Raw genomic sequence first — 22,624 nt, forward strand, 5'->3', positions numbered from 1 at the left:
GATTGCTAACAAGACACATAGGGGCAGGAAGAGAATTCCAGAGAAGGGGTACCTGAACGTCAAAGCTAGTTCCACCAGAGCGGACCAGTCTGAATCTTGGTTGGACAAATGTGGTTGCCAAGGAGGAACAAAGGCTTCTGGTATGGATGTTAAGCTTGGCTCGATCAGACAGATATACCGGACATGAATGAGAAAGGCATTTAAAGGCCAGTGTCAGGATTTTGTGTGTAATCCTTTGTTTAATGGGAAACCAATGTAGAGCTTTCCTTGACATAGAGACATGTGCGCGACGAGACAGACCTAAAGTCGCTCGTACCGCATTAGTTTGGGTAACCTGCAGAGCTTGAATGTTAAGAGCAGTAATACCTGCCTACAAGCTGTAACAATAATCGAGTCTGGAGTTGATAAGAGCAGTCGACCACAAGGCGCAATTTTCAGTAGCGATGAAGGGGCGAATATAATGTATTTGTTTCGTAACGAGACCGCATGTGGAGCAGATGTAAGACACTCGAGGCTTCATAGATAGTTCTTCATCCAGAACTACTGGCAAGGTTTTGATCTTCTTGGAAACGAGAACAGCATGGCCCGCAGTTTCAAAGTTGGAATATTCAGGCGTTAGCTTACTCAGACAATCTTTTGAATCAGGTGATATGAGATAATTGTTTCCCAAGAACGAAAGTATCTAAACCACAGGGAAATAATTCGAGTAACATATGGTTACAATACATGGCTTCTATAGGAATGCTCATGTTGAATGGTAGAATTGAAAGTGACATAACTGGCAAAGTAACATGCAGAATGAGTAATACGTCCTCACGTTTAGATAATTATTTTCTCACACATAAAGATTACGACTGTGCCTCCTCCTTGAACATTGTCGACTGTCCATTAAGTGATCATTCAGTTCTGACCATGTCACTTACATTGGAAGGAAAAGTGAAAACTTGAAAAGTTGGACATACAATAGCGAATGATAGTGGTAACAGAATTACATGGGCACACAAGAACATATCTGCTTTACATACATGTTTTTCTGCAACTCCTAAACTTGATGAATGACCATGTACTCATGGTCCGACTGATGATTTTATCATTGAATCTATTCAATTGCACAATATTGTAGGCCCATTGGCAAATGTAAGATCTTCATGGAATCTATTAAAAATGAACATAAGACATATGATGCAGTCATTGCTTCTAACAAAAGTATCTTTAAGAAGGATATCCGACTTGCTATAAAGAAAGGTGGAACTAGTACTAACAAGATGATGTCCTCTGGAACAGCCTCCCTGCCACCCTAAAACTTGAGGAGAACCATCTCCGGTTTCGGAAGCACCTCAAGACCTTCCTCTTTTCTTCTACCTTAGCTCCCCCTCCCCCCTTCTGATCTGTTCCCTCTTGGCACCGTGCACCTGGCCACCCTCTGTCTTTTGGGCCCAAGTACCTTCTCATCCTGCCACCCTCCCGCACTGCCTCCGGGCCACCCCTTGCACTGAGGTCTGTATCTGTACCCATACAGCCCCCCCTTTTTCTTCCTGCACTTATCAGACCTACCCTGTCTGCTGCCTTAAACCTAGCACTTGCAAATTGCTGGCTGCATTACCACTGTTTGTTGCCTTTATTATTTATTTATTGTTATTTATCTGTTTCTCCCCTGCTTCGCACTTTCCACCTCTCCCCCTTCCATGCACTTTTCCCCTCCCCCTCTCCCATGCACTTGCGTGTTCTCAATGTCACTGGGCCTAGTAAGATCGCTGTTTTGTTCTCCCCTGTTCCCCTCCCTTGCCTTGTTGCGCTCTGAAACACTCGTGTATGAGCGCGATAGAAATAAAATATCAATCAATCAAAATAATTAATAATAAAACTAAATATAGAAATTGGCATGAAAATCTCTGCTATCTTTAAGGCACAACAACTGGCAAATAATGATACCCACATAAATGTTAGTAAAAAGGTTGGTATATCTTTAATAAGGAACTTGGTGGGTTGGATAGACAGCAGATTAATTGTATAGAAGACACCTGGCTGTGCTTTCTTCAGGATACATTTTACAACACACACATGGATGATGCGTTGAGTGTAGAATATACATATCATGTGAAACTCAATAGGTGAGATCACTATAGAACTGCGTCAATCGTCTTAAATATTGAAGGGCGTATGGACCTGATGGTTTAGGAAATATAAATCTGTAAGTAATAAGGTGGTGTGGACACCAATTTAGCATAAAATGTTCTGTGATGGACACAAGGGCGCTGTTTCTAAGTCATGGAAAAAATCCATCCTATTGCCTACACATGAAAAAGGCATTAAAACAGATCCTGTAAATTATCGTTTACTCGCCCTTTAAGCTGCATCAAGCAAGGTTTTGGCCACCTTACTGCGCAAGAAACTGTACAAATGGATGACTAATAGCAACTTGTTAAATGCATTGCAGACCAGATTTCATATAAATTGCTTGACTATTCATGACATCTTGCTTCTAAAAGGTTTGATAGATAGAGCCACACGAAATGATAAGCCACCATAATATGGAGCATTTCTAGACTACAGTGCAGCTTTTGATAAAGTGTAAGGCAAAGATTCTTAAAATCAGGAAGTGGAACATTTCACAAGGTATGTTAGTATTAATCATACAACTATATACCAATACGAGTTTACAGATATGTTTAGATAGTATAGGTACTCAATCTAAAGAATGGACCACTAACGTTGGACTCAAACATGAGTGTGTACTAGATACCCTGTTATTCAATCTTTATATTTCTCACATTCATATGGCACTCTCAAAAGTGCACAGCTTTCTTCCCAAACTGGCATGTCTCTTAGTTGGGATATGCAAATTATTTTATATTACTTGACCACGCCACAGTCTGCTTGAAAAGGTCCCTCATAACTAGTATGGCTTATTCCAAAGAAAATTCTCAGACATTGAATCCAATCAAAACCACAATCATAAAGTTTGGTAAGCAAAAGCCTCAATTAAACAAAGGTTGGTACATATGTGACACCAAATTAACAACCACATATTTGTACCTTTACTTAAGGATCATACTTGCTACTACTCAACCTGACTTTGAAGATCAACAATTTTGAAGTACAAAACGTATACATAAAGTGATTAAGAGCAAGGAATTCACAAGTCGCTTTGGTGGGTATAGCTACATGGGTTTATTTTTGATATATAAGAAGAACTTGATTTCATCTTTATTTGATGGTATGGAGATGACCTAGTTTGATAAACCTGCAAGGCAAATTTTGACAAAATGTTTGGGTTTACTGAATAGTGTCACCATACAAACTATTAGACTGGAACTAGGAATTACACTTATTAGTACCATGACCAAATTAAGAGGAATACTATTTATTTTAAAATTAATATTTTTAATGCATATCCCATGAATGATTTTTTGGTAAACATCTTAAATACTAAAATACTGACGGTTATATTAATGAAATTTCTTAAAGAAATTGTAACAGGTACTGATTATGTAAACAAGGAACATCAATTTGAAAGCATTAAGAAAATATTTGTAGAAAAGGTGAAGCATTGGGATTTTTTGAGAATATAAATGATATTGGAAAACACAAAAATATACAGGAGATTGTTACACTGACATACATATACGATTGCCATCAGCAGTGCATATTAAAATTTGTATCTGAAGTAATTAGACATACGTTTCTACAATTGAGGATTAACGTATTGCCTTGGTTAGCAGTGCATGGTCCGAGATATGGAATAGATAAAGAAGAGAGAAATTTTGAAATGTGTATGAGAGTAGATAAAAAATGAAACAACTAGACAATTACTTACTGCATGTGTTGAATTGTTTGACCATTATGGAAACATTTTTGGCGAATATATACATTCTATTAGCATTATAAAGACTACTTCTTTATGGTTAAGATATGTAAACGGAAAACAACTGTCATTGACAGTTGCAGTAGCAAAGTTATAGACTTTAATTGAAGAACAATATTTAAAAATGGATAATGAAAACCGTGAGATTTAGCTAGTTTACCTCTTTAGAAATGTAATATGAAATTATGTGTTAGTTATGTAAATGTAAATGTATTGTATAGTCTTTTATTTTATCTTTGTGTACATAAGTGTGCAAAGTTTATTTTTTAACTAGGACTCACTTTAAACAATAAATAAATAAATCCTGTGGTGTGTGTGATTCTTCAGGACCTAAAATGACGATCCTCATTGTATATTATGTGAACATCTTAGTAAACCGCAAGATAATATTCTGTCACTGGTAAGCTTGTCCTAAATACAGGTAGTGCCAAAGATCCTTTATTCGAGTAACTGCCTGATAAGTGGTATCTCCTGAAAAGCTTCTTTCAGTTCATGGGTATAACATTCGAGAAACCTTTTAGGTAAGAAGGCTACCCAATCAGTCATAGACAGCGATTTCCCTTATTTCAATGTCATTTATAATGAGCTATGGATAATTACTTGTTAAACACGTTTATTTTCAGTATGCTGATGGCAAAGAATTAAATGTGCGAATCAAATAATGCTAAGTACAAAGAGCAGTGAGAAAAATCATGTGCTAATACCCCGAATGTCAACTATGTTTGTTAGCCAGAATTACTATACAAATAATACTGAAACACGCAAAATGTGGTTGCCTGAATCTCATTCCCTGTTCCAGTTGTATGAGGGAAACGTAATGCGTGATCTGTTCTGAAGCCCCCCTTAAGGGCACGGTTTAGCATAGGGATGCTGTCCTCTGAGAGGACCTGTGAGAGGTGGTGCAGTGTTTCGGGAGCGGCCGGGGCTACAAGGTTGGTTAAAACGAAACTAGCCCAAAGGTGTTACGTTCCCGCTTTCAGCATGACTTTGTATACATGGTGGGCACCTGCTTTGAAGTGGCCGCAAGGCAACGTACAGCACTATATAAAAAACGTACAGAAGAAACGTGTTAGACAGTGGGGATGGAGCAGAAGGACTGTTATAACCCTACACACGGAGAATGTAGATCCAATGTTGCTTTGTGGATATAGCATGTGTAATGGCTCTGGCACCACAAACAAAGGAAAGGGATTTGCTACGGCACTAGGGAGAAGCAGCAAGAATGTAATTGATTGAGTGTATACAGGAGGAGTGTCATGTGCAGCAGATAAAGGAAGAGGATTGGGTACGGTTGCTGATAAAGTACAATTGACTATGACTTTTGATAAAGGAGGGGGATTGGCTGTGACTCTGGTTATGAAAGAGGATTATTGGTTGTGACCTTTGATAAAGGAGGAGGATTGGCTGTGACTTCTGTGATAAAAGAAGAGGATTAGTTATGATTCTGTAGACTGAGCAGACAGATTGCCTCGGGCTACGAAGAATAAGAGGACAACATGTTTGGTGTTTTAGGGATAAAAACGGCAGACTCTGCCTGCAGGTTTGGGCGTGAAGGTGAAGAGTTGCTAGTGGCTCGATGGATTGAGATTAATTGTTGCTCTGGTTGTAAAGGAACATGATTGACTGTGGACTGAGGGACACAGCAAAGGATTTCATTAGAATGTGTTGATCCAGAAAAGGGGTTGGTTGAGAATTGTGATAGATGATAGCAATTGGTGGCACCGGGTGGTAATGGATACTGGGGGATATTCTCTGTTATGAAGAGGAACATTAACTGGATGCTGGGTTCTGGTGGTAGGGGTGTATAATTGATTTAAGACTAGTCAGTGGTTACAAATGGTAGTGATTGGCTAAATCTTAGACACATTATTAAAGATGCACTGGTTGCGCAGATAATGAGGATGTCGTCTCAGGCTCTGGGGAAAAGGCGATAGGGTTACTGTAGCTCAAGGTCTGGCAATGAAAGATTGAACTGACTTCTATTTCGTTTTGATGATGAATCAGAAGGACACGCTTGGACATAGGCTCTGGTGATGATTTATCAGATCAGCAGCGTGATCAACTAGAACATGTCAATGAGGCTTTGCCTTTGGAGATGAAGAAGAGGAGCTTGTGGGGATGGTGATGGGATCGGGTGAGGTTTAGGATTCGTTTGGACTCTGGTGATTAGAAGTTAATTACTGGTTGGGGCACATTTTTAGGTAAGGAGGATTATGGCTGAAGCTTTGGAATTGGCGCTAGTGGGAATGGTTGGGAATACGTAGTTTCCTGCCTTCAGGCAATGGGAACTCACAGGAGTATCGGAACGAGGGATGCAGATTTATTGCTCCCAAAAAAGTGCGTGCATTTTTTCCCGCTTCTTTCTTTGATCGATTCTTTTCTACTAAATGTGGGGGGGGGCCTTCCCCACCTGCCGGTAGACACCCCACTATCTCTCACCACCCACCCTCTCCACCCTCACCAATATTGTCTGACCGCAACCCACCATGTACATTTGGTGGTATAATTCGAATTAAAAAAAAGCAAAACTATTCTGATACGATTTTGGTCGGGAATGGCTCGGGAATAGGTGTCAGGGTACCTTGTGTGTGACATCTGAGGAAAGCAGCAATGTTTATATTTGATTTCATGCTGCCTTGGGCATGCCAGCCTTGTGTGCCCACTTCTGTGACCGTACGTTCATGCCATCAGTTTGCGAGTGTGTCCTATAGTCCTTTCCCCACACTCTCTGGCCAGCCTCCGTTGACCCTCCTCCTACCCCCACCTGCGAGGCTAAGAAGCTCGGGGTCATCTTTAACTCCACCCTTTCCTTCTCCGCCCACATCTCTGAGGTCTCTAAAAAGTCAAATTTCCGACTGCACCTCCTCAGAGGTACTCTGCCTTTCCTCTCCTTCCCTCAGAAGCTCATTGTATCTCAAGCTCTGGTTCTCACTAGCTTGGAATATTGTAACAGCCTCTTTCTAAATCTACCTGCCTCTACTCTCCGCCCCCTCTGCAACTAATCCAGAACAGGACTGCAAGACTTGTCCTTGGCATCAAGCCCTGGGATCGTATCTCTCCAGCTCTGAAATCTCTCCACTGGCTCCCAGTGGATGCAAGGATTAAATTCAAAACCCTCTGCATTGTCCACAAGGCTTTCTGGGGCTGGGGTCCAAAATACCTCAGCTATCCCTCTGCAAATACCTCCCCTCTCGAGCTCTTTGCTCCTCTACCTCCAAATCCCTCAGGGTCAGTCGTTTTTCTAAGAAACGAGCTGGGGGTAGATCTCTGTCTTCGGCTGGGGCCTCCCTCTGGAACAGCCTCCCTGCCACTCTTAAACTTGAGGAGAACCATTTCCGGTTCCGGAAGCACCTCAAGACCTTCCTCTTTTCTTCTGCCTTCGCTCCCCCTCTCCCCTGCTGATCTGTTCTATATTGGCACCGTGCACCTGGCCACCCTCTGTCCTTCGGGCCCAGGTACCTGCACATCCTGCCACCACCCCCGCACTGCCTCCGGGCCACCCCTTGCACTGGGGTCTGTATCTGTACCCATACAGCCCCCCCTTTTTCTTCCTGCACTTATCAGACCTACCCTGTCTGCTGCCTTAAACCTAGCACTTGCAAATTGCTGGCTCCACTGTTTGTTGCCTTTATTATTTATTTATTTTTATTTATCTGTTTCTCCTCTGCTTTGTACTTTCCACTTCTCCCCCCTTCAATGCACTTTTCCCCTCCCCCCTCTCCCATGCACTTTGCACGTTCTCAATGTCACTGGGCCTAGTAAGATCACTGTTTTGTTCTCTCCTTGCCTTGTCGTGCTCTGAAACACTTGCGTACGAGCGCGATAGAAATAAAATATCAATCAATCAATATCAATAGTCACACTCCGCCATATATTATACAATTGCAGCAGCATTGCTGTGTGACATCCATCTTCCAGCTTGCCCTTTGTGCTTCATTTGCACTTTGCTTTTGGGGTGATTGTGCTTTGCAGGGACCCACCCAGACTTTGCTGAAGAACAATGCTGCACATTCTGAATAACATTCTAGACTACCGTGACTGCCACATTTGAGTCTAAATCTAACCGCCCGCACAGAGCCAAGAAGCCTTGTTTTTCAGTGTCAAACCTTTAAGAACCGGAACCGTATTATTGACTGATAACTGCCCCTGGTACCAGTTTTGGACCCTATAGACCTGCTAGGTCACTTTAATCCTTTTTGCATATAAGAACATATCCTGTTTAAAGAACATTGTGGTTATGGATTGCCTTTGATCCCTGTTTCATTACCCATAGTGCTGCATCTTTTTATCTCTTGCATAGTCTCTGTTCTTTCCACAGGGGTGGGTTTTTGTAGTGTTTTCTAGTTAGTTGTTTTTGCATATGGTGAGTTGTTATTAAAGTATATATTTGTATAGAACCTTGATTGGACGTTCTTTTATTTTGGACTGTTTTACTTAGCTGTTTGGGTTTGTACTGTTTTATATTCACACCCCTCTTGAGAGTATAGCCGTCCCTCGGCCCACGTTACCACAAAGGGCGAAGGAGGTTTATCTCTTAACTGTGCCAAGTCCACCTTCATGATGGGGATCACTTTTGTTTTGTAGAAGTGTGTAGGCGCTTTAGCCACTACTCACCCTTATACTCCTACAGGGCAGAAGTAATTTCGCAGCTAGAAAAAACTTGTGTACAGGCGCGTTTTGAATTATGAATGACTCATATCATATATCATGCTCACTCTCTTGTTGCCTCTCCCTCCAACATTGCTTTCTTGCAATCCTTCCAATCTTCCCCTTCCCCTCCACGCTGCTACTGTCTGTGCCCTGCAACTTTCACCTGATTCCGTTTTAGTCCCGTCTTTCAGCACCTACTGCTTACCTTGTATCATGTGTATTTGAAGGAGATATTGTGCAAGCATGAGTGATTTTGCTTGATGATGTTGTACAATGACAATAATTACATGACTGATCAGGTTCTTTAGGTTTATGAGGATTGGGCCATGTATGTGAGGGGGCAGGCCACATGTGTGTCCCGGGCACAGAGGTAGCAATTTCCCCTAGGGTAGCAAACCTCCTTGCACCACTCCCAGCAAATAAGTGAGTATGTGGACATGGGTGGGTCCATGTAAGTGGCATTGCATGCCTGTTTGAATGTGAGAGTGCACACATGTGTATGTGGTTGTAAGTGCATTTTTGCATATGATTGTGCATATCGATATGGATTAGAGTGCATGTGTTTTATGTGTGAGATTGTAGGTCTAAATATAGTTAGATTAGTTGGGCATATCACAGCTGTAACAACAGGTGAGGGGACTCCCAGCCATATGGTCGACTACTAGAACATACAGTGCAAACACGTGAAGATGTAAAAAACGTGTGGTTGCCTTCAAAGTTGTCCTGGCGATATAAAAACTAAAGCCTCATAAAGAGTCAAAAACCTGAAGCAGGCTAAAACTCAGCCACTATTCTCCATACCCAGGGATCAACATACGTGATAGGCTTTTTTAATTAACAAATATTTGGTTTTTTTTGTTTTTTTTATTGTGACATTTTAGATTTACATTGTTAAACATTTATCACATTAATTCCTATCAAAATTCATTCATGCCAATTTAACACACATTATTCACATTTTCCCCATTTCGGTTATTCAGTCCATCATCAGCTATTCCCTTATTATTGGCCTCCTTATTTTTAAGGATATTTTCTAAAAAGTGTATGCCCTGACATGTGAACTTGTGGTTGTGTCCTTGTAAAAAATAATCCCACTTTTCCTCCTTACTTTTTGCAGTTGAAGGTAACATGTGGGCTCCTAACATGTATTGTCTCGTTTTGTCTCCTGCACCACATTCCAGTAAAAGGTGAAATGCTGTTTACATTTGGTTTTCTCTTTGGCAAAATCTGCACTGACCATCGATGACCCCTCTTTTGCCAGTTCTATTCTTATATTCATTAGTTGGATACACATTCAACCTAATTTTCATTAATCTTTCTCTATGAAAGCTGGAGGGGAATTTGGGTAGATATTCAGGCAAAGCATTTCTTTTCTGATGTTCATTCGCCATATTGCCACAGTTTTTGAGACCCATTTTTGCCTCTCTTGTCAAAATCCAATCAGCTCTCAGGAATTTCTATTTCACTCGATTTGGATTTGTTATCAATTCATTCATAGATGATTCTAGATCTACAAGGATGTTGGACCATTCCTTTTTCCAATTATTTAGAAGGGAAGCATTTTTTCCTTTCCCATTTTCCACCAGTATTCTGTAGCCTTCTGCCAGATTTTCTTCACTTATTTTCCTCAATAGACATAGTGATTTCCATTTCATCATTACTTCCAGGAACTCAAGGCATAGTACGGCTCTTATTGCAACAATTGGGATACTTTTTGGCAATTTTAGTATGGTCTTTCAAAAAATGCTTTCTAGTTTTGGCCAGATGTCATAATTTAAGTTCACTCCGGCCTCACTTCCATATGTTAACGATGGAACGACTTTCTGTGAGTAGAACATTCTTACTGGAACTAAGGAGAATTTTGCAAATCTTCCGTCCGTTTATGATACTACCTTGCAAGCTTAGCATCTTTGCTTTTGAGAATAGCTCTTTTTCCCATTTACTTTCGATGCTAGAGGTATTAAACCTTGCTCCTAGGTATTGAATCTCGGAAACTGTGTCCAGTTGCACACCCTCAATTTGCCATTTGAATTTTTTCATAAGTGGTTTTTTACTTCCTCCAATTGTGACAATATTTGATTTATCGTTATTTATCACCAGGTTGTTAGATGTCATGTATGTCTGTAGGTTGTTTAACAGACGCTGCAGTCCTATTCTTGTTTCGTCAATTAGTACTATGTCGTCAGCACAGCAAATTATTGCCACTTCCTGTTCGTTCAGCTTTGGAGGAAAGTGCCTTATGTTTGTTGTTGTTATTTTAGGAAGATCAGCAATATATAACTTGAAGAGAGTGGCTGCAAGTGGACACCCTTTTTTTACTCCTTTTTTTATTGCAACTTTTGTTGTCAAGTCGAATTTTGGGTTGAGGTGCTTTGGTGTAGTGCTCTTATTGGGTTCAAAATGTCTTCAGGGCACTTCCACTTTTTCAATTTATCCCATAGTTTTCTTCTATGTACCATGTCAAATGCTTGACTGAGATCTACGAATGCGAAATGCACTTCTCTATTATATTTTAGGGCCTTTGTTTTAAGCATCATTTGAATAAATAGATTCAAGTCTGTGCTGGTTCTCTTGGTGAATCCCGATTGTCGTGGGTCAATGATGTTGTTTTTATCTGTCCAACTGGATGAATTCCATTGTAGTTCTGCAGCAAATATCTTCCCAATTGTTGCTAATAGGGATATGGGGCGGTAATTCTTCAGATCGTCCCGTTTCCCTTTTTTGTAAATTGGGACAGTGATGCTTTTGTTCCAGACTCCTGGGATTTTCTTTTTACTCACAATCTGCCTAAATAAATTGTTAATCATTATCGCCCAGTTTTCTGGATCTTTTTTCAGATGAATATTGGAAAGACCATCTCCAGCAGCAGTGGAATTTTTCAATTTTTTTATTGTGTCTTCTAGGTCTTTTATATCCATCAATTCCTTCTAGGGATTGGTAGTTTCCTCTTCCCACTGATCTGGGTCGTCCTCGTAAGGATCGAACACTTGAGTGTAGTGTGTGATCCATTCAAGTTCCAAGACCCCACTTTTCAACCTCTGCTGTTGATTTAATGTACATTTATTGATAAGGTCTTATGTCTCTCTCGTTGTTGTGTTCCAAAGTGTTCTCAGCATGAGCTCCCCTTGTTCTTGAATTCTTCTAAATTTTAATTCTGTAAGCCAGTTTTTATACCATTGTCGGGTTTGTGCTATGGCCTTTTCTTTACAAGAGTATTGTCTGATTTTTTTTAACTGTCTTATTTCTCGTCATAGTTGTTTTCTTTTTGCCACCAATTCAGCAATATATTGGTACTTTGGAATCATCGAGTCTTGGGTCAGGCCATTTTTTTTGCTCAGGTGTACCACAAGCAATGTTTCGTACTCGAATTGGTGATTCGATTTTGTGAATCTGTCTTTTAACTTGACAATGTCGTTCCTTGTGAGTTGCAGTCTATTTCCCGGCAGATTCAAGTCAAACTCTTCCAACCCTATTTTAGCCGTATTTGTCACTTTTCTCATCAACTGCAATAGGGTTGCTTATGGTTGCTGTCATCTTGATCAATGACTTTGAAGCTTTTTTATTTTATGCAGCATTGATGGTGAAACACACATATAATCAATTGTGGACTTAGCCGCTGCGTTGGTCCAAGTTTGCGCACCGGGAGTGTCTCCCATATTCTGACCATTAAGCATTTGGAGATTGTTCTCATAAGCCATTTGCATCCATCTTGCTGCATTTGAGGAGCCCATACATAGCTAATCTAATTGTGGTAGACTGTTGGGGTTCAAACACCATATGTTTAGGACCCCACAAATGATTGTATCCAAATTTATATTTTCAGAAGATTTAGATCTTAATAAATCTGTAATTGTTGGTAGTAATATATCTGCCTTTATTCCCACGTGGTTCCAGTAGACGTTGATGACCAGCATTTTCTATAGCATCTTTGATTCCGTTTCACTTTTTTCAAATAATACCCATTGGATGTATTTATTTGGGTTTCCCTTCTTTATTATTCGAAATCCATTCCCTTTTTTTGACAGGGCCAATAGACCCCCTGATGGCCGTCCATGCGGTCCCTTTATAGCTTTATTCATACAGATGTCAAAGTCTCTACTCGTGGGAACGTCACTTAACCAAGTCTCTTGCAGACATATTATAGAGGCGTTGTTTAAATGAGGATTTTCTTTGGTCATTAGATGGTTGAAGCCCCTAGTATTCCAGGAGATCACTGTGTCCTGGACTATATGTGATTTCCCGTTTTGCAACTTCTGTTTTTCATCCATTGCAAGAGAATTTGCTTCACACGACTAATCCTCTTTTGAGCTTGTAATTCTTCCAGAGTTTTTTTTGTATTTTGATTGTTATCTGCCGTGTAATCATTTTTCACCATTATTTTAAAGATCTCTGTTTTTTTTCTCGTTGAGGTTTTTGTGTTGTAAATGTTCAACACTTTCCTTCTCTGGTGGTTGTGAGAACTTTTCTTCCTTGCACACCAATTGGGTCTCTGTTAGAAGGTGTCTCATTTCGTAACCTCGTTTCTTTAGTTGCATCCCTTCGTTGAGCAAAAGCACTTTTATTGATTTCTCCCTCAAGTGCAATATCACGTGGTCAACCCACTCTTCGTACACATATTCAACCACTGCATTGTCCTCAGATGTTATTGACCTAAATTGGGGGACACACTGCAGTAGCTGCAAAACGTTCTTTCGATTCAAGTTGAACTCATCATTATCTGGTAGAACGTTCTCAATTATGATCTTTAAGTCTTCTTTTCTTGTCTTCCGGCTTTGTTTTGAGTAATTTCTTCTACCATTGTTTATTCTATTGCTCTCAAGTAGCTTTGTTGGATTCCAAATACTTTTTTCAGGTTTGGTCTCCTCCTTTGTGTTATCTTGATTCAAATGTTTCTGGGATTTTTTCTCAAATAACTTTCTTTTTTGATCCAGTGTTAGAAATTCGTTGTCTTCGTCGTCGACTTCCTCAGCTGATATATCGTGGGAACTAGTGTTTTCCACCAGCTTCACTGTTCGAATAGTTTGCTCAGCCACAATTCCCAAATTCCCATTCCGTTGTCCCGATGGACTTGATTCTGAAAACTGTTTGGCCTCGTTGATGTAAAAGGAAGCATTGTCAATCAGGTCATGAAAATTATTTCCTGGATCAGAGTCACAATCCTCCACGCACTCTTCTAGTCTAACTACTCTCTTACTCAGTGTTGGAACTCGCTTGTTATCTTGGTTTTCCACCACTGGACAATCAATCTTTGTTTTTATGTTTCGGAAGAAGGATCTCGCCCCTGTTTTCTGATTCTGTTGTGTCCCTTTTATATTTTTCGATTTCACAATTTCCTTTACAGAAGTTGTTTTTGCTGTGCTTTGTTTGGGCTCTTTGCTTTTTTTTTGTAGTTTTCTGGTTTGTTTTAGACAGTATGGGCCCTTGGGGTGTACCAAATACTGGGAACAATTCGTCTTTGTCTATTATATGTATCGGTTTTCCCAAAGCGCCCTGTTGTGTATCAGGTTTATCATCATCCTTTTTTGCCTTAGGATTTGGGGCTTTTCTGTTTTTAAAATCTTTGTCGGGTTTATTTTGGTTAGCTTCTGTACGAATGCTTGCCTCTCGCGCTTTGCTTCCTTGATTTGAGCGTCCATCGTTCTGTTGACCTGTCATCTCATTCATTCCTTGAGTGATTATTGCTCCTTTCTGTGTTTTTCCTCCAATACAAATTCCATTTACATTTGTTCGGTTGGACAAGCTGCTGTTCGTCCCTAAGGCTAGAGGCACCCTTTTCTCGGCACAGTTAGTGTCTTCATAGATATTCTCACTCCATGTCCCTTGATTTCTACTTTCACATGTTTTTCTTATCCATTTTAAGGAGTCTAATAGCGCATGAGTCAGTTGTTCTTTTTCATTCTTTTCGCCACTTGCTAAATCATATAGCCTTCGTCGCCAGGCCGCAGAATTTTCCGCTTCTTGGTTTAATTTAGCAGCAAGATTTACAGAAGTAATTTCTTGCGCTGACAGTTTTGTTAGAATCAGCGCAAGTAAGGGGTTGTTGTCCTTTAAGCTGTCACTGATTGTTTCATATAACTTCATGTAGGGCGCCAAGGAGATAGAAAGCGCAGCCATGACATTATTGTGTATCTGCATACCTGCTGCGATTGACAGATGGTTACTGCCTCCTGGCAGCATTTCCTCTTTTTCAGTTTGATAGATCTCTCCATTTACTGGCTCTTTCAGTTGGTTTCTTTTTTCCCCTTCGCCATTTTGTTGGTTGTCAATTGTATTGCTCTTGTAATTGTCTCTTTGGAATCCTTTCGATACGATAATGACATTATCCATTTGTGTGGAGGTCAATCTATTTTTACGCTTCTGCAGGATATCAGTGTCCTGATATTTATTATCAAGTATGTGACTTCCTTTAGACACAAAGGTTGATTGTAAGCAATATTTGTCATGGAGCGGTACCCTTATCAAGTTTGCATCTTCAATGCTACACATTAATTACACATATTTGTTGATTAGATTAATGTTGTCAAGAAGTATATTTCTCTTTGCTTTGAAATATCTAGCATGTGGTAATAGTACTTATGTATATGATTTAAATACCTATTATATGAGGTGACTCCTCGGCCAAATGATGACATGCAGGTATATAGTAGGCGTAGAGGGGTATATGATGGCAATTTGTTGCATTTCTTGGCATTCCTGTCACGGTGAAGTCTATGCATGGCATGTTGTTTGTATTTGGGATTGTGATATCAATACCAGACACATGGTGCAAGTATCTGGGCATACTGTGGGCCAAATTCACAAAGCTTTTTTTGGTGCCAATGAGATGCTCTGCCGCAGCTCCTCATTTTCTCCAATAAAAGCTGCACCTTATTCTGAAAGCGCATTTACATGTACCCCATCATGGATGTGCATATTTAAATGTCCTTTTTCATTCATTTAACCTTTTGTGCAAATCAGGGGATTTCTGTGCCCCTTTTTGGAACAGGTCTAGGGTGTGTGTATTGCATGGTAGCAGGATTACTCCTGACCTTGTCGTGCTTTTGTGTTTTAATAGCAACAGAAGTGGTAGGAACTGCTGCAGTTCCATTTGCATTTCTATCCCTTAAGCATTGTTAGAATGGTTTTCTTAATTTTTTTAGCATGTCACACACATGCTTTTTAAGGGAATGTCACTGTGAAAAGCGTTCCCAGCACCCACTTGGTTGCTGGAGGCCTCACATACATTCGGTTTAGGAACGTGCTCCTTACAAAAATGTATTCAGGGGGGCTGGACAGCACATCTTTTGCACTGTGGACCAGCTCCTCTGAAACGCACAGGATAACTCTGAGAATAAAGTGACCTGCACATTTCTGAAGTGAACGCAAATTAAACAGTACCTTGCCTCCCCTTATTTTTGAGAATCAACCCCCAAGTCTGCAAACAACATATGAAAAGAGTAGCAGTTAGAGGAAGTACCTGTACATATTTGGTAACATCTGACAAATAAGGGGGAAGGATGAACCTAACTACATATTTGGTGCAAACACCTTGTCGTGTGATAGCAACACCTGTCATGTGGTGTGAAGTACCTGACTGCGGCCATTTGATGGCAATGCTGTTCCATATTCTGGCGTTACACGTATTTATGTGGGGTTTTCGCTTCCTTGATGTGTTAGTGTATCAGTGCATAGTGGCATGATGTATGCTTTTAAGCATTAAGCTCCTCCCCCTGAAGTCTGGGTCTAGTTGCACCTCTGACCGGAAGTCTGGCATTGTGTCGAGTGTGACTGTGAAAGGCGTCGCCTAATTACTTTACTTTTTCCTTTCTAGGTTTGGGGTCCCCTGTAGTCCACCCTGCGGCAGGAGAGTTGGTAGTACAGAAAGGGAAACCGGTCCTGTTTTACTGCTCTGGGAACGAGACAGTAAAATGGATGAATTCTGGTCGCTGGGACAAGAAGCGGGTCAGCACAACAGGAACGAACGCCAGCGTCAGCATTCAGAAAGCAAACGCTTACGACACGAACACGTACACGTGTGTTTACAACAACAGTCAATCGGCAGAGAATGCAACCCTGCACGTATATGTTAAAGGTAGGGCTTCAGCATAGAGTGGTCCATGTCAAAGCCCTTGTTGCACTGCTGCCAGGATACCTTCACAAGCGAAGCTGTGGGCATTTTCACGATTCCCCCAAACTTACAAAGTCATTTAAAACGTGTTTATAACCAGTTTGGCGCCATTAATTTGATGCAGCGAGTTCAAGCTTTGCCAAACCTGCTGAAAATTGTTTGGCGGGGGGGGGGGGGGGGGGGGGAGGGGGTGACTGGTTGAGAATTAGCACCCTGACTGTAATTAAGTTTGTTGTTGGGCTGTGGATGGAAGCAGGTTGTAGAGAGCCTGTCAATGACGCCTACAAGGAGGAAGTTAAAGATAAAGGGGGTCGTTTGCTTCCTATCTGCTCACAAAACACAATTATAGGTGCAAAAACAGCTTAGTTTTAATTGGTATTTTGACAGGCTAACACGTGTTTCGAGCGACAATGCTCTTCATAGGAGGCTTGGAGTTCTTGTTGTTTACACAGGACACTATTTAGCTGTTCAATTACTGCGGAGAGTTATAAATCATGGCTGAAGTAACTACATTTTGGCTTACTCCACAAAAACCCAGACTCATTTAAAAGGGGAAAAGGTTGCTTTAATGTGACAGGCCAAAGCTTACAATTAAACGCTTACCTGGCTCCATGGCCTTACAAACTAAAGACATATTTAAACAACCAATTAACTAATTAAACATTTTCATTTTCCCCCAACAATTAAATAATTAAATAAAGCCATTTCCTCTCTAACTGTCCCTTGGACCTTACCGTCTCCTTACTCCTTTTCCTGGCGTCCCGCTTTCTCCCCGGGGCCATGCCCCTCCAGGCTCAATACCTGTTCCCCCGGGGTGGCCTGCTTGTGCAAACAGCACCACCCCATCCTTTCCCGTGTCATTCCCCCATTGTGCTTCCCTCCCCCCACATCAAAAGGGGCCATGCCCCCGGCACCAGAAAAACCCTCCCCCGAGGTGTTCTTTCTGCCCCACCCAACTCCCCCAATTTCCTTTACCTCCAACTCTTTAACCAATCTCCCAGCCAAGAGCCCAGGTCCGCCAGGTAATGATTATTCCCATAAATCGACAAGTGTACACTATCTTCTCTAAAGATCATGAAACCTTCAAACACTATTTCTTTATGTTCCATAACCTGTACCGCCACCGAGGCACAAAACCTAACCATCTCTCTGTTGATCCCTTTCCTAGCCCGCTCTATCGCTCCCTCACTCCTCGCCCCCCTCCACACTCTCCGCGGCAACAACTTAGTCCACACTACAGCTGCTTGCGGCCACATTTCACGCACCCAGACTAAATCCCTTTTCATTTTCCTTAGCAGAGCCACCCCCGTATCCCTTACCAGGTCATTCTCCCCAGCATGAATAATCAACACCTCTGGAGCCCCATAGCGTTCCCTCAACCCAGCCAACATAGGAAGCAACTGGTCCCAGCGGAGGCCCCCTAAACCGTGCCATTTTACCACCACATCCTTATAGCTGCACCCCAGTTGCCTACCAAGAACCCTCTTCTCCGCCTCTTTCCCAGCCCACTTAACAATTGAATGGCCGACAATCCACACTTGCGCCAACTCCCCCTCCTTTCGCACAGCATCTAAAAAAGAAATTACGAAAATCACTACAAATCAATACATTCTACCAACGCTGTCAACCAGGTCCTCTGCCACCCTCCTTCAAAATTCCCCTTTATCAAACTCCCTGACATACCCCTTGTATCTTCCGGACCTCCAACGCCCCAGGTTTTTCACCTTATCCTCCGAAAAACCCAGCCTATTACCTTCAGATGCTGCACCCATCCTAAATGAATGTGTACCAAAATATCCCGCCCTTTCTCCTACTGCTACCAGCACCTTACGCAATACCCCAAGGACTTGTGCCGCTGAAACCGGTGTCCCATCCTCATGCTTAAACACTAACCCTGTCTTACCCCCACAACGCTCCTTCCATAACCTGCCTGTCTGAACTGGGCATAAGTCCTTGCTCCCCTGACCCAACAAAACCCAATGACCCTTTCCCTTTTGGCCCGTTTTAGACCTCTTAATCCTGATGTCCAAACCCAATTCTGTAATTTGCACATCCTCCCACTTCAGTCCCCCCAAACCCCCTTTTCCCCCCACCAACTCCGAAACCCGAAAAGCCCCAAAGAATAACCACGTAAAACAAGTCTCAAACAGCTCCCCTTCCCATACCAACCAGCAAACTCCCCTCACCGCCTTAATCAACCTCTGCAGCAATTCCGCCGATATCGGCCTCCTCTTATCCTTGTCCCTCTTACTCTCCCTTGCCCATCCTTCCAACATCCTACTTGCCATTTCCCCCCCACTCGGCTGAAAACCCCAAAACCATTTCCCGTAAAAAGCAATCCCGGCTAACTTCCCTGCTATAGTTGCTCTTGACCAGCCCCTGTCTATGCACCTCAGTAGGAAGTTCATGACATCGTCCCTCCTCTGCTCTTCCGCATCCCATCTACCCTTCCAACTACAAGCTCCCCCCCCAATAAAATTCTCCCAGGCCCTCCTGTATGACTCCTTAGATGCCCCGGCCAATGAACCCTCCACCAAAGCAAGCGCTCTCAGCTTCCTATCTTCCACAGCTCCTCCGGAAAATGCTGCCCCTCCTGATCCGCATCTGGAGCCAATCCACGGAATCTCTGCCATTGAAAACGAGATAATGCATCAGCGATGCCATTATCCTTCCCTGGCACATGTGTTGCCTTAAACACCACATTCCATTCCATGCAGCGCAGAACAAACTCTCTCATCAGTCTTGCCACCCTCTGATCCCTTGCTGACTGCCTGTTCACTACATGGACCACGCATTCATTATCAACATTGAAATTCACGTTCTTATTCTGCAAATCCTTCCCCCACAACTCCAATGCCACCAGCAAGGGGAAAAATTCAAGAAATGCTATACTCCTTCCCTCCTTCAACCACCGAGCTGGCCACTTCTCCGCACACCACTCCCCCCCCCAAAAGACTCCGAAACCTCCTGCTCCTGCTGCATCAGAAAATATCTGTACTTCCCATGTCACTGGATCTCCCTGCAACCACATTGACACCCCGTTGAATTTCTCCAAAAAAGTGCAGCCAAATTCTGCAATCCTCACTGCCCCCGATACTCTTATCCGATGATGTGGGCACTTTGCTCCCGCCATAGCCCTTTCCATGTTCCTACAAAACGTCCTCCCTGGGGCCACCACCTTGCATGCGAAATTCAGATGCCCTACCAATCTCTGCATTTCAACCAACATCATTTTCTTGGCCCCTACCGTTTTCTCCAGCAGTACCACCAGCTTGCTCACCTTGTCGTGCGGCAAGCGTGAGGTCATGGCCACTGAATCCAGTTCAATTCCTAGAAATGTCAACACCACTGCCGACCCTTCAGTTTTGTCTTCAGCTAAAGGCACCCCCAACTCCTCCATCAGCTCCTGAAACAACTTTAGCATTTCCTTGCACTCCCCCTCTCTTTCTGCCCCGCTAATGAACAGAAAATCATCCAGATAGTGCAGCACACTCTCCCCACCCGAATTAAATGAGAAAACCCACTGCAAGAAAGAGCTGAACCGTTCAAACAAAGCGCAGGAAATTGCGCACCCGATTGGCAAGGCTTTGTCTATGTATATGTGGCCCTCGAACTGCAAGCCTAACAACCAAAAGTCCTCCGGGTGCACTGGCAATAACCTGAAGGCCGCCTTAATGTCGCACTTGGCCATGAAGGCCCCTCGCCCTTCTTTCCTTACCAGCTCCACCGCCTGGTCCACACTTGCATACACAACCCCACATTCTTCCGGGGCAATGAAATCATTGACCGACATGCCCTCCGGCCATGACAAATGGTGTATCAATCTGAACTCCCCCGGAGCTTTCTTGGGCACCACCCCCAGTGGGGATATAACCAAGTCACCCGGCAAGTCCTCAAACGGCCCTACTATCCTACCCGCCGCTATCTCTTTGCTCAATTTTTGTCTTACCCCCTCAACATTTTCTTTGGCTGACTTCAAATTTTCAGCCCACCGACGCACTCTTGGGCCCCGGTACCCCAATCTGAAACCTTGATAAAACCCCTCCCCCAAGATCTTAGCCCCTTCCCTGTCCGGATAAAATTGCAACCATTTTTGCAGCACCCCCACTTTAATTGGAGTAAAAGCTTTTCCCCACAACCCCTCTACCTGCACCTCTCCCCCTACCCCTGTCCCCCTGTTGGAAACACTGAGTGAGAGGGTGTTTTCCTCCACACTTGCTACACTCGTGCCTGAACCTACACAGGGTCCTTGTGCAGCCGTCCTTATTAAACGCCTAGCACGCTGCTGAGGACTGCCCTCTGCCTCGTCCCCCTGCCCCATCATTGGCGGGGCGACCAAGAAAGGGCCGGAAAGGCACAGGCAGCCCACTTGCTGTGTGCACCGTCGGGGCAGGCCTCGTCGGAGCCATCCATTGCAGCCAAAGATACATGTCTATCTCCCCCCAGACCGCCTGTCTGTCTTCCGCCATTCTCGCTCTGAATTCCTTGCCATACCTTACCCAGGCAAAGCCCCCAAAACTCGTGAAAGCCTTCCTAATTACGTCCATATATTTAAGCAGGGTCACGCACCTCTCTGGGAATTTTTCACAATAAACACTGGCATAAATGATAAATGCCGACGTCCAATTCTCAATATTCACCGGGACCCTTGGGCGCGCAGCCAGCTCCCTCTCTTCTTCTTTAGACCCCTCCTTTGCTCTCACTTCCCTATGGAGCAATTTAAAAACATCTACAAATTCCCCCGCCTGAATCTTCTCCCTGGTTGCTGCCATCAAGTGCGCCCCCAACGGTTTTGTTATCCCCATGTATGGCAGTTTTTTCTCCCTGCTTTTTACCTCCACCTCCTTTTCCTTTCCTGCTTGCACCTCGAGCACCAATGGCTCTACCACCTTGTCCGTTTGGACCTCCGCTGAGCAAATGCTCTTCTCCGCCCCGAGGCTCCAATGGCCTGTACACCCACTTCCTTCCTTACCCCTTGCAACCCAGACCCTTCATTTCCCGCCCCCCTTTTTGTGACCCCTCTCTGCCAACCAGATGACCAATCCCTATCCCGCTCACCTCTTTCCACGCAGACCGTCTGCGGTCTGGCGTCCACACCGATGCTCCTCATCTTTTTTCTTGGAGGGCTCCTACTGCGGGGACAAAACATGTCAGCGGACTCACCCAGCCAGTAATTCCCCCGACCTCTTGCCCCCCGACCACCCTACACCTGTCTTTCAAGATCCCCCCTCCAAATTCTTTCCTCCTCCCCCCTTTCCCTTACTGCCCTATAACCCTCTACCCCCCACTGCCCCACATAATCCTCCAATCCAACTTCATCACCCCTTAAATACCATTGTGGATGCGAGCTCATGCCCGAGTTGAGTTGATCTTCTTCGTGCGAGTCCGGGCCGTCCGCCCCGCCACTCCTTTGACGTCTTCTCGGCGGGGCCGCAGAAACCCCTGCCTGGTCCTCTTCTCTCGGGCGAGGCGTGCCGACCTCCGCCCTGGAATCCTCATCGCTAGGGGCCGTGCTGCACCCTCTAGGCTCTCCTTGTGTTGACCGAGGAGGGGCCGTTCTAAAACCCTCCACCTCCACCTGAACAGCAGGGGCTGCGCCGCGCCCTCCGCCCTCACTCCTTCTACCTGGGGTGGCTGTTCCGCACCCCCTTCTATCCTCCTCAATTGATGGGGACCTCTCCCTCCTTCTCCCACCTGCACTCTTCTGCAGGTATTTACCCCCTCTACCTCTCTGCCCTGTCACCCCTTTCTGCGCCCCATCCCCACCCCCACCGTGGTTCCCTTGCCCCACCTCTTTTTGAACACTCCTAGCTTCGCCAGGGCTATCATTCACTCCCTCCCTCCTTAGTTCCCCACCCGAAAACCTTTCTCCCCCGGACGCCCTCCTATTTATCTCCCTCCTCAGCTTCATGCCCCTGGATTCCCAAACCTCCCCTCTCCCCGCCGCGGCGGCGCAAGCCACCACTGCCGCGAGAGCCCCATCTGCCGCAGCTCTCCGCTGC

At 43.7% G+C, this 22,624-nt stretch overlaps 1 protein-coding gene across 5 annotated transcripts in view; it reads left to right on the forward strand.

Annotated features, from left to right (window-relative positions):
- The window catches only part of CSF1R (colony stimulating factor 1 receptor), a 300,046-nt gene that overhangs the window by 81,296 nt on the left and 196,126 nt on the right, over positions 1–22,624 (forward strand). For all 5 annotated transcript variants that reach the window (XM_069654065.1, XM_069654067.1, XM_069654068.1 and 2 more), the window contains exon 2: positions 16,326–16,586. In XM_069654065.1, coding sequence (XP_069510166.1) covers positions 16,326–16,586 — 261 coding nt within the window. The remainder of the gene's footprint in view (positions 1–16,325; positions 16,587–22,624) is intronic.

Source organism: Ambystoma mexicanum, chromosome 3q, assembly GCF_040938575.1.
Source record: "Ambystoma mexicanum isolate Mex_15411 chromosome 3q, UKY_AmexF1_1, whole genome shotgun sequence".
Classification (NCBI taxonomy): Eukaryota; Metazoa; Chordata; class Amphibia; order Caudata; family Ambystomatidae; genus Ambystoma; species Ambystoma mexicanum.